Genomic DNA, 13,217 nt, shown 5'->3' on the forward strand with positions numbered 1-13,217 from the left:
CCGCTGGCTCTGCGCACTGTTGCGGAGCACCCCGACCGCCAGCCCCTCATGATGCTTCTTGTCATCACCTTCAGACTGAAGACCTCTTACCACCTTGCCCCTCTGCCGAGCTTTCTTGTAGTGACACTGTATACTTGCAAAGGGCTGCTCTCTCCACTCCCCACTGTCAGTCTGTATCCACCTTCATTGCAAAAACCTAGAAAGACCATCTCCTCCAAGCAGACCCAGAACGACAGCTTTCTTGGCCTAGCTCTTGCTGCTCCTCCCTGTGCTCTCGATGCAGTTAGCAGTGAAGAATCCCTTCCACCTAGGTTGCACCTTCTTTTCTATTCTGTCTCTGTCCTCGAGATGCCTGACCATGCCCATGGATCTGACTTATGACATCTAGAGAGCAGGGACAGAGGCCAAGCACAAGCAGCCGCTCAATCGAGGCAGATACCTGTGACTTACCAGTGGACTGGGGTCCGCCTGAGAGAAGATGTACCGTAGAAAAACCCCCAGGTGAGCCGGCCGTGACTTAAGTTTCTCAAAGTCCTGGAAAATGATGTCGCTCTGGAAGGCAGAAGGACAGGCAGGGCTGGGGCGCAGAGAAGCACTGCCTGCCCCAGCTCAGCTCCCATGCTCCCTTCCTGCCAGGGCTGATAAGCGCGGCCCCTCCCATACGCTCCCTCACAGCTGATGCCCGTCCAAGTGCTTCTAGTCCAGAACGGCAGGTACAACAGAGAATGATGAAAGCAGAAAATCAGGAAACTGTTACCTCGTTGTTGAAATAACCTGGGTCATAATCTTCCTCTGGGCCAATAATTAAAGGCTTCGGGCTTTGATCTACACCCTGGGGGAGAGAGTCGAGTTGTAGAGGTGAGAGGTCAGAGGACAGGGATCCAGCCCCCTCAGTGCAGTTTGGTTAGTGACAGCATGGCACTGAAGGGGAAGGCCACACGGGGCTGGTAAACACTGGCATCTCACTACCACCCCCCAAATCTCAGAGAACAGAAAAAATGATTTCCACTTGCAAGAAGGCAACTGCTTCTGGGTGGGGCAGGGCAGACTCAGAGCAGCCTGGTCACATGACGTATGAAGATGGGAAGTGAGAGAAAGTGCTCTCTTCCTGTTTGTGAAAGATCTGAGGAGGGAGTGTCAGCCCACAAAATAAGAACCTAGAGCTTCTGCTGGACTGGTGGGCAGGAGCTTTCCCCCCACACCAAAAACACTCCCTCCAAACCTAGTGTCTTCCACAGCGCTCCTCTACAGTTACTGTGTGCCCTCCACCCCTGCTGGAGGATAGCTTTGTGGTCCGTCTCTGCCTCCTTGAGCAAAAGGGAATGGAGCTTTGCCTTCTCCAACACCGTTTCCATCATTTTCCCTGCCTGCTCAAGAATCTATGGTAGATTCCCCATTTCCAGTCTAAAATCCAAGCTTCTCAGCTTGGCTTTCTCTCTTTCCCCCTTATGCCATCGATTAGGTCTGATGAGAGATTTCCTACTGTATAAACGTTTCAGACGCTTCATTGGACAAGCCTTTCTCCTAAAGGTTCCTTGAGCTTTTTCAAAGATTTCCTACCAACTATATTTTTCACTCAATTCACTCTTCCTCATTTTCAGTGATTCCCCAACAAGGGCTGTGCTCTGGAACCCATCTGGAGGAGGCACTTCTCATGCCTACTTTTTCTCAGGCCCAAGATACCCTCCTATTCCATCTTCTCAAGGGGCTTTTCCTGACTGTTCCTCCCTGACACTCCTCACTCATTTTTGTTCTCCTGGGTATTTACAGACTCTATGATCAGAATGACTGAGTATAGGACTCGAGAGACCCAGGAGGCATCTCAGAGATCAGAGTCTAGCACTCACTTATAAGGGCATGTTGGAAGTTGCAGAGTCAGGCCTGATGTGCTGGACCTGAATTCCTCAGACTCATCCTGAGTATCCTCCTCTCCCCTAACACCCTAGTCTCTGAATCCCTTGGGATCCAGGATGCCCAGGGGATGATCACTTCTGTCTCTACTTGGCTTTCTAGTGAAACCTGAAAGCACTAGGTTTTTGCTTGTTTGGGTGGGAGGATTTTTTTTTTTTGAAGTCTTTACAAACATACAGTTTTTCTGATTGCAAAAGCAGAATATGTTTATCATAAGAAAATCAAACATTGCAGAATTACATAACCAAGTTTGAATTCCCTATGATTCCACCCCCCAGCTGCTGCAAGTTTCATGGATAGTACATGTTTCCACCTTTGCTCTTACTAACACAGATTATTATTAAGAAACTGAAACTATACTATATTTGCTCTTATCACTCAAAAATAACAATTTAAATAGTTTTCATAAGTTGAAACAAATTCAGAGAAGGAGGAAAAGGACTCCAAGACCAATTACTCTACACCTGCTCCTATTAGCCACCTAAAGGAAAACCTTCCTTAAGAACACCATGTGGGGCTTCCCTGGTGGCGCAGTGGTTGAGAATCCGCCTGCCGATGCAGGGGACACGGGTTCGTGCCCCGGTCTGGGAAGATCCCACATGCCGCGGAGCGGCTGGGCCCGTGAGCCATGGCCACTGAGCCTGCGCGTCCGGAGCCTGTGCTCCGCAACGGGAGAGGCCACAACAGTGAGGCCCGCATACCACAAAAAAAAAAAAAAAAAAAAGAACACCATGTGCACCTGACCTTGTCTGGCAGCCTGACCTTGGCCCTGTAGTACTACTAAGGGGGAGCAGTGGCGGTGGTGGAGGAGAGGGAGGGGTGATCAAAGAGCATCTAGGACGGGAGGCGGCCCTGCACTGGGGCTCAGGAAAACTAAGTTCTAGTCTGATGCTGCCATTAGCAAGCTGAGTCCTTGAATGGTCCCTTAGCCTTTCTCTGCCTCAGTTTTCACACTGAATGAAGATTCTAACGCTTATCTCCTTTTCTGGTGGTAAGAATTAAATGAGATTTGTTCCTAAAGGATCTAGCACAGCAGCTGGTACACTAGGCATTTTAATACATGTGAGATCCACTTCCCTGCCTTTCCCCCTCCAAGATCTGAAAGTAACTAAACTCTATCCTATGGGGAGAACTAGAGCATCAAACGGTGTATGATGTTGGTTTTAATAAAATGGTAAATTTCCTTTAAAAATAAATTTAAGTTTTAAAAAGTGACTTAGCTTAAAGAAAAATATTAAGTAACATTATATAGTTGGTATGAAGACATGGAAAAAAAAATTATGGTGGTAGCAGATGAATTTTAACAAACACTGCTTTACAAAACTCGGAGCTTTCTTGCCAGTGTCTCTAACAAGGAATGACCTAACCTCTGCCTGAACAATGACAGGCAATTCCCTGGCTCTCAAGTCAGCCCATTCTATTGTCTGATAGCTCAGATTCTTTGCAAGCTTTTTGCATGGAGGCCAAAAACTGTCTTCCTGAAATCTCCCCTGGACCTAGTTCTACCCTTGAAAGCAGTGGCTTTCAAATCGGGTTTTGTAGAACCTTAGGGCTCCAAGGAAGTGCCCCTGAGGTGGGGAGATTGATTAGGAAAAGTCCCAGATAGCTGAGTATTTATTTGTTTTCTGTATTAGGGTACCAAATAATAAGATTTTGCTCAAGAAAAGGACTTTGCTAAAGAAAGAGAAGATTGAAAATTATTCTGGAGCAACGCTGAACCAACCTATTTCCCATTCTATACAGGCATTAAAAGAAAGACCAGCGATCTGCTCCTTGGATATCACTTCCCTACAGATGCATTCACTGACTCTTCACCCAGGAACTGAGATAGCCTTACTTCCATGTATGCATTTATACCACGTTCTTCCTTTACCATTTGTCCTCTAGTAAGTGTCTATCTCAAAACAGGGTTTAGTCTGATCGTTCAAGGCCACGTATGGGTAACCCAGTTCTGAAAACAGGGAAAGCAAAAGCGCACGCTGGCTCTGATCACTCACCTGGTCACCGCTGGGGGGAACCAATGCATCCGAGCCCTGCCGCCTGTGGTGCTGGGCCACCCGGGCCATGATCACAGGGGAGGTTCGAGGACTGTCCAGCCCAGGGTCTGACAGTACTGAGTTCCGATTCACCAATGACTAGAGGAACAGAGAATTCTGTGAGAAGAAAACTCGTCCAGGGACTTCCCTGGTGGCTCAGTGGTTAGGAATCCGCCTGCCAATGCAGGGGACACGGGTTCGAGCCCTGGTCCGGGAAGATTCCACATGCCTCAGAGCAACTAAGCCCGTGAGCCACAACTACTGAGCCTGCGTGCCTAGAGTCTGTGCTCCTCAACAAAAGAAGCCACCACAGTGAGAAGCCCACACACCGCAAAGAAGAGTAGCCCCTGCTCACTGCAACTAGAGAAAGCCTGCGCGCAGCAACGAAGACCCAAACGCAGCCAAAAATTTTTAAAAAACCTCATCCAGAAGACCCTCAGGGCTCTGCTCGTTGGCTAATAAAAGTCCAGTACTTACTCTGTGCCTGACATTATACTAGCCCTTGGTTATGTATCACCTCATTTAATGCTCACAATAGCCCTTTGAGGTAGAAACTATTATTCCTCCCACTTCTCGCACAAGGAAATTTAAGACTTGGAGAGGTTCTGGGACTTGCTGAAGGTCTAATAGTTAGTAATGTGGTATTCCCTGGATGCAACCTGGGCAGTCTCAACCCACTGCCCACTAGGCTGCATTGCTTCCAGATGTGGAGCCCGCAGGGGAATGTCAACTGTGGATTATTTAGGACCCTCCCCCTTCTTGGTGTCTTTCCGACATACGGATCCTTCCACATACATTCATCATCTTTCCAAGAATAGACAGGAGCAGTAAAGAAATAAAATTCCAACTATTATTTAAAATTAGGTTTTAAACATGTTTTCAATTACTTACTCACATATTTAATTAAGCTGGCTAAGTAAATATTTTGCTCACAACATTATTACTTCTTCCATTCACTCTTATTTTTATATTGCAAGTTTATATTTGCAATTAATATATGCAGACTGAGAACACCTAGAAGACAACCTTTGAAGCCAAAGCCTGAAGTTCTTCTGACCACTCCAGAAAAGATAAGCTGTTCACGTACAGAAAGATCTGTGACAAAGAAAGAGAGGCTGCCTCCTCCGATTAGGCCAGGTTCATTGTATTCCTCTAAGATGGTGTTATTCGCAGCCAGGTGGCAATGTGTTTTTGGTCCAGTCACTGTTTTAGAGAATTTTCGTCTCTGCTCCCTTACACTCAAAAAAGGCTTGCTACAGTTAAAGACATGGCCTCTTTCTCCACCTGACTGTATATTACAGAGTTGACGATGATAAAATAGAAGCCAGATTTGCTGATCTTGAGTGTAGGATGCATTTGAACCCCCTTTTTTTGGATCCCAGAACAGAATGACTAAAACCCTTGGAACTGGAACTGTACCAGAGGGCCACAGATGACAGGCCAGAGGCCTTGGTGTAAGAAGTGAGCATAGAACCTTTAGGTGTGCAGAGAAGGAAAACTGAATGTATGGTTTTAAAAGGGGCTCCCCCCACTTTGGCACTCACCTCGCCGAGGGAAGGAAAGCGCTCTGTGCCAGAGTCCAAGCCACTGTCCCCTTCCTGGGAATCCAGAGAGAGTCGGCCTGAGAAGAAAAGAGTTTACACAGTAAGGAAGGAGCTGTGGCCTGGGGGAAAGAAGGGCCTTTATTCTGGGAACCTGTGCCCAGGGCAGGAGGACGATGCTGCCACCTGCCTTTCTTTCCCAGTTTCCCTTCAGCTCTCTTACACGACTCCCCGAGAACCTCTACACCTAGCTTTTACCTACCTGTACACCTGAGCCCAGGCAGTGTCACCTCCTAAAATAATCCTCCATAGCTCTACCTTGAAACGAGTGCTACCCCTCAGCTCACCCCAACCCTCTTCTGGTTCCCCTCCATTTCCTCTTATGACAGCATCTCTTGAGCTCCTAGCTGCTAGGTGCTGGTAGGCACGCTGTTGTCTGGACCACTATCATTCTAGTATCTCCCTGGCACTCATCTATCCAGGGCTACTGGTTATACACTCATTTCTACTGAATAAGTTGTATCCAAGTTCCCTGTCACTGGTACTGCTTTCTCTCATTACTCTATTTCTCAGAGGCAGGGACTATATTTTTTCCCCCTGAATCTGCCCCAAAGGGAGGGGACAACAGAATAGATAAGAAACGTAGATTAGAGATGTGCCAGAGAAAAAAGGCGTGCTGAGGGGACTCACCTTCTGATGATCTCTGGCTGGTGTCACCATATAGTGGAAGTATGTCCTAAAAAAGAAAGGTCCAGAGGGTGGACAAATGCTGTGAACCTCTTCCCCTACTGTTTTCCTCCAATCAACCCTTCCCTCAGTCTCAGCAGATAACATCTGCTTACAATTAGTGGCCTCTTCTGCTTCATTGCCTGAAAAATGCCCCTTTGGAAGAGCTATTGCTTCATTTGTACAGTTTGAGGAGAATGGTGACCCCTAATGGTGAAAAGGGAGCTTTACTATTAGTAAAATTCTAAAAACTTACTTATTTCTCACTCTGGACCTCAAAGCGTCTATTGCCTTAGTTGGGCTGGACACAGAAAGAACTTCCGAACTATCAAGGAGTATGAAAAAGCTCTAGCAGATGGAAAGCTCTGCCTCTAAAGATCTTTGAAGACTGACAGGCGCTGGACTGGGGCCGACCAGACATTTGTGGAGGGAATTATGTTGCTAGTGCTTTACTGTTTATGATGCACTCCTGTCTCTATCTCATTGAGTTTTTTAACAACTCTGAGGCAGGTATAGTACTCCCATGTTATAAATGAGGAAACAGAAGCCCAGAGATTTTAAGTAACTTGCCCAAGGTACACAGCAGGTAAACTATAAAGCCAGGGTTGGCGCTCAGACCCCTAGATTCCAAGCTGAACGTTTCAGACTCAACCACTTACAGAGCACATGAGCGCAGAGGCAGCGGCAGCAGCAAACATGCACTGGCCCCGTGCTGAGGGCATCCTTTAATTCTGACAATACCACTATTAGGCAGATCCTAATGGCCGTAGCTCCATTTCATAAATGAGGACACCAAGGCTCCCAGGGATTAAGTCACTTGCCCAAGAGTCTTAAAGCTGGTGAGCACTATATCTGGGAGGTGAATCCAGATGGTCTAAGTCCTAAACCTGAGCTCCTATCAACCATGTGATACTGAGAAGTCCTTCAGAAAATAAAAGTTTAAATTTGATTAGCCTGTGTTTCCCAGACTTTTTTGATCTGGATGTTCTGAAAAAGAAAGTAGATCATCCCCAAATAATTTCTATTGGCTTTGGCAAATATTATTCTTGGAGATCTTAAAGTTTTTGGAGAGTTACTTATTTACCCAAAGAATTAAGGCCTGATGGAGAGAAGTAAGACACTAATTAATACTCAAGTCCCTGACTAGAAGAGATAAGGAAGTGCCTCCTCTCTGGGATTTCCCACAAAGTGTGGTTAGTACTGCTACAGATCCCTCTCAACTGACTGGGGATCCTGTCCTTAGGCTGACTTTTAAGAGTGTTCCTATTCCTTTGAGAAGACCCATTACTGGAGGGAGAGGTGATAGGAAAAGCTACCTGATGAATACTGAGTAAAATTAGTGTCAGAATATACACCAGCTATGAGGAGACTACCCACAAGGGGATGGATAATTAGATTAAAGCCGACAGTCTGATTTATTGCATATTTATTTCTTTCTATTGCAACTGTAAGCTGCTGGAGGGCAAGAAACAGGCTATTTCTTTTTATGGGATCCCAAGTGTCAGGACAGTGCTCAGTCTCTATGGTGCTATATAAAGAACTGCTGACCTCTGTTTCTTTGTAAAACACCGAACACTCACTAGCTCAGCCCTGCGGTCCTGTATGACTCGGGAAGCCTCTGTCCTAGATTTCTCCCTCATTCTCCCCTCCGTCCACCTGCACGTTCCCTTCCTAGAGCTAAGCCTACCATCACTCACCACTAAGCCACCAGTCTCCTGCTGGATCTTCAGCTGTAACTGAGTGACTCGCCGCCGGGCGCCTTCGATCTGCTCTTCCAGCAGGCTGCCGGGGTTCCGGCTATACACCTCACAGATACGCTGGGGGGCGGGGGGAGGGCGAGGAGGACAAGGAGGAAGGGAAAAGGCAGAGGAGTGGTTAGTAGAGAATGGACGACTCACCAGTGGGGAGAGTAGGCAGTTATCCCAAAACAAAGAGGAGAGAAAGGAGATCTCTGCCTCCTAGGCGATACATGTTATTTCACCACCACTCAGGAGCAGAAAGAGGTATAAAATGGTGAGAAAAAGAACACGAGGCAACGAGAGAAAGAAGACATGACACAAAGTCCCGTCCTAATCTGACCTGTTCTTAAGGCCCACTTGCTAAATGAAGTCTTCCTTGACCGCTGCTAAAGGGTTAGATATTTAGGTGACTGGCCAGACCAGCACACACAAAAAAAGTGCTAGGGAGGAAACACACACAGTAAGAACCACAGGAGATGAGAGGGAAGAAGCACCCCCGTCCCCCAGCCCCGTAGCTGGGAACCACTCTAAGACTTAACTAGCATCCTCCCAGCATACGGCAGAGCACAGCATGCGTGTTTAGAGCTTGGGCTTTGCAGTCAGGGAGGCCTGGCTCTGAATTCTGGCTTACTAGCTGTGTAGACTTGGGCAAGCTTTACTACATCCTCATGGATCAAATGGAGATGACGGTACCTGCCTCTGGGGATGGCTGTACATTCTGAATGAGATTATGTATGGAAAGTGCTGAGCAGAATGTCTGGTGCATAATTACTTGACTGAATACATGGCAGCTATTATTATTTTACTACCAAATGAAATGCTAAGTGAAGTTGGCGGGTTAAATAGTTAAATAAAGACGTCGGGTGCACATTTTCTCCAAGATCGTCTGGGGCCATACTTGCTGTCTCATCTTCTCCATGCCTCTCAAGCCCCTCTTAGTCTCTGCAGATAGTATCGGCTGGTAAGAACTTTCCCAACTTTATTCCATTTCAAGGCATCTGCAGCCACCCTTTCCCTCTGCCTCAGAATAGAAACTCTGTCTAAATCTTCCACAAGGTTAGTGCCTCCAGCTGCCTCAGGCTCCTCTTGGGCATCGTTCACACATCTCCAAAGTCTCCTCTTTCCAATGGCTCCTTCCCCTCATCCTACAAAAATGCTGATTTCCTGTCTTAAAACAAAAACAAGCCACTACAACAAAACCTTTTCCATCAAGTCTGATTATTCTTCAAGCCACTGCCTCAGTCTTTTCTCCTTCCTTTCACAGCCACATGTTTCCAAACAGGAGTCTCTATGTAGAGCCCAGACTTCTTAGCCTTCCGGCCACTCTTCAGCATACACGGCCTAGTTCCGCTCATCAGCACGCGCTTCCAAAGGCGAAATGACCCAGTGGCTGAATCCAATGGTCTCTTCTTAGTCCTCATCTCTCCAGACATCTTTAAAACACCGACCTCCTCCAAATGCTATCCTCTTCTGACTTCTTAACCTGACACTGTCTTGGGTCACCTCACACCCCTCTCTCCAACCATAGCTTTACCCTTTCCTCCTCTCTTAAATCTAGGAGAGCCTTCAGCCCCGCAAACATTTACAGAGGGCTGATACACACCAGGCCCTGTGCCAGCTGTGCAGGAGGAATATGCAAATGTAGGCATGGTCCCGGCCTTTAAGGAACTTAGTCCAATAGAGGAGGACAAATAAATAATTAAAATACAAATACAACAGCAAATGGTGTGATGTTAGAGGTTGGTGCGGATGTTCCGAAATTCTGCCCTCAGCTCTCTTCTCTTTTCTGCAGTGGTGCCCTAGGTGATACCGTCTAGTCCCCAATTTCAACTACCACCTGTATGCTGAGGCCACCCGAATCTCTATTTCAACCCAATCTTTTCTCCTGAGGTTCATCCTTGTTATCTCCATGTGCCTGGTGGATGATCTTTTTATCTGAACCTCCCATGGGTGGTACACCCAAAGATTACCTTCATTCCTTTCCCCTAAACCCTGCTCCTCTCTTCCGTCTCACTCCATCAATGGTATCGCCATCTGTGTAGGCACACAAACTTGGGGCTATCTTTTCTTTCTTCTTTACCTCCCCTTCCAGTTGATAAGTTCTACTGATCTGACCCCTGAGATGTCTCCCATTGCCATCCCTCTTTCTGTTCTTTTTTCTTTTGGCCACGCCAAGTGGCATGAGGGATCTTAGTTCCCCGACCAGGGATCGAACCCCTGCCCCCTGCGGTGGAGGCACAGAGTCCTAACCACTGGGCCTCCAGGGAATGGAGGGAAGTCAATGTCTCACATTGCCATCCCTCCTTCTGTTCTTACTCCTGCTGTTCTTGTTAAATCGGTCATCATTTCTTATCTACTGCAACAGCCTCTGAGATAGTTTCCTGATGTGTCAATCCACTTAACACACTTTTCTAAAGAAAACTGATTTGAAGATATGATCACTCCCCTACTCAGATCCTTTGATCAATTCCCACTGCTTTCAGAATAAACTTCAATCTCATCATGGTACTGAAGGCCCAAAGCACATTCCACAGTGAAAAAGACTGAACGCAACTGGAATGTCATCTCATGAAGTCTTCTCTGATCACTGCATAATTAATTATTCCTTCTTTTGGGCTTTAATGGCATTTAAAAAATATTTTAAAAATTATTATCGACATGTAATTCACATAACATAAACTTCACCATTTTAAAGTATATAATTTAGGGGACTTCCCTGGTAGTCCAGGGGTAAAGAATCTGCCTTCCAATGCAGGGGACTTGGGCTCGATCCCTGGTAGGGGTACTCAGATCCCACATGCCACGGGGCGACTAAGCCCACGCACCACAACCAAGAGCTGACACACGGCAACGAAAAAGATCCCGCAGGCCACAACTAAGATCCGACGTAGCCAAAAAAATAAAGAAAATAAATATTTTTTTTAAAAAAGTATACAATTCAGTGGTTTTTAGTATATTCACAGAGTTGTACAAACATCCCCACTATCTAATTCCAGAACATTTCTATCAACCCAACAAGAAAGCATACACTCCCAATTTCCCCTTCCTCCACCTCCTGGCAACCACTAATTTACTTTGTGTTTTTATGGACTTACCTATTCTGGACTTGCATACAAATGGAATCATACAATATGTGGCCTTTTGTGTCTGGCTTCTTTCACTTAGTCTGTTTTCAGGGTTCTTCCATATTAAAGCATGTATCAGTACTTCATTCCTTTTTATGGCTGAATAATATCCCATTTTATGGATACAACACATTTTGTTTATCTACTCATCAGTTAATGGGAATTTGCATTGTTTCCACTTTTTGGCCATTATGCAATTAATCAATGCTATTATCAATGTTTATGTACAGGTTTTATGCTTTGAACTCTCTTGGGTATATACTTAGGTGTGGAATTGACAGATCGTACGTTTAATATTTTGAAGAACTGCCAAACTGGCTACACTACAGTGGGAGCAGATTACTACTCTCATCAATGGTGGGAGTACATCAGAATAGCCGACATGTAGACAAAATATAAACAAACATTTCTCCAATTTCTCCACATGCTCACCAATAACTTATTTTGGTTCTAGCCATCCTAGTGCATGTGCAGTGGTATCTCGTAGTTCTGCTTAGCCTCTCCCTAATGATTAATGATATTAAGCATCTTTTCATGTGCTTATTAGCCACTTGTATGTCTTCTTTATTGGACTGTGTATTCAAATTCTCTGCTAACTTTTAAATTGGGTTGAGTTTTAAGCATCTATTACATATTCTGGTACTAGACCCTTATCAGATATATGTGCTGCAAATATTTTCTCCTATTCTGTGGCTGTCTTCTTACTTTCTTGATAGTATCCTTTGATGGATGAAAGTTTTTAATTTTGATGAAGTCTAATTTATCTTTTTTGGGGGGTTGTTTATGTTTTTGGTGTCACAACCTAGAAACCATTGCCTCATCCAAGGTCATAAAGATTTATACCTATGTTTTCTTCCAAGAGTTTTATAGTTTTTAAAAATAGTTTTAGCTCTTACATTTAAGTCTTTGATCTATTTTGAGTTAAATTTTGTTTATTGTGTGAGGTAAGAGTTCAAATTCATTCTTTGCATATAGATATCCTGTTGTCCCAGAACCATTTGTTGAAAAGACCATTCTTTCTTTCTCCACTGAACTATCTTGACACTGTCAAAAATCAACTGACCATAGATGTATGGATTAATCTCTGGACTCTGAATTCTATTCTACTGATCTATAGGTCTGTCTTTATACCAGTACCACACTATCTTGATTATTCTATGACTTGCATCAAAATGTAAGTATCAGCACTTATTATAGTGCAGTATAACTTTATCTTCATTCATCCATTGATATTCTACTGGATTATAAACTCCTTAAAAGAAAGATTCATCTCTCACTTATCTTTATAACCATTCTAACCTTTGTCCCTAGCACTGGCCCATGACTCCACTGCAGCACACACACAGTACCTAGCACACAGCAGGAACTCAATGTTTGTTAAATAAATGAGTATATTTTCATGTCTTGGTGCCTTTGACCTATGCTGTCCATTTACCAGCATTCTCTTCCTCATCTCTTTTGCCTACTGAAGCCCTATCCTTCAAGGCCCAGCTGAAATACAATCTTCTCAGTGAAGTTTCCCTTACATTTCCCATTATGAATTAACTGCTCTCTTCTCTGTTCTTATTGCAAGCTCTTTGTTCCTCCCACTCCCTCACTGTAATATGAATTTTTCCCCATGAGATTGTAAACATGTTGAGGGCAAGAACTGTCTAATTGTTTTAATCTCTGTATACCGTAGGAACTAAAGCAATGCTTTACATACAGTGGGAACTTAGAAATTTGTTGAATTGAAATGAAGGGGAAAGGAGCCCATTGTAAGCCACGGCTATTATAGGAATCTGGTTATTCCCGTCCAGCCAAATTAATCTTCTTCCGGTTCTCCCTGTGCATCATTCCCCAGGCCTGGAAATCTCTCTGCATCCCCTCCTCCATCAGCCTGGCCCGGCATTCACCCCCCACCCCCACCGTCCTTCCCTCTTATCCTTCCCTTCCCAGAACCTTTAAGATCAATTCCAACTGATTTTCCTCAGTTCTCATGTTCCCTCATTTTATTCTACCTGTCTTATCACTTGTTTGTATTTTCTCTACATAGTCACCATTTTAACCTATTACCATAAGCTCTATTACCCTATTCACTCTATCCATCAAATTCTGCTTTAACAAATTCCACTGGCCTATGACAATTCTTTAGTAGTC

At 44.9% G+C, this 13,217-nt stretch overlaps 1 protein-coding gene across 10 annotated transcripts in view; it reads right to left on the reverse strand.

The window, feature by feature from the left end:
• ARHGEF11 (Rho guanine nucleotide exchange factor 11) overlaps positions 1–13,217 on the reverse strand; it is a 112,243-nt gene that overhangs the window by 28,305 nt on the left and 70,721 nt on the right. For 7 of the 10 annotated variants that reach the window (XM_067038971.1, XM_059054152.2, XM_059054135.2 and 4 more), the window contains 6 exons: positions 7,912–8,031; positions 6,179–6,224; positions 5,492–5,568; positions 3,909–4,046; positions 758–832; positions 451–552 (listed from right to left, as the gene is read on the reverse strand). In XM_067038971.1, the coding sequence (XP_066895072.1) occupies positions 451–552; positions 758–832; positions 3,909–4,046; positions 5,492–5,568; positions 6,179–6,224; positions 7,912–8,031 (558 nt within the window). The remainder of the gene's footprint in view (positions 1–450; positions 553–757; positions 833–3,908; positions 4,047–5,491; positions 5,569–6,178; positions 6,225–7,911; positions 8,032–13,217) is intronic. The other 3 variants (XM_067038987.1, XM_059054177.2, XM_059054171.2) reach the window with 1 other exon arrangement.

This window comes from Kogia breviceps, chromosome 1 (assembly GCF_026419965.1).
Source record: "Kogia breviceps isolate mKogBre1 chromosome 1, mKogBre1 haplotype 1, whole genome shotgun sequence".
In the NCBI taxonomy this organism is placed as follows: Eukaryota; Metazoa; Chordata; class Mammalia; order Artiodactyla; family Physeteridae; genus Kogia; species Kogia breviceps.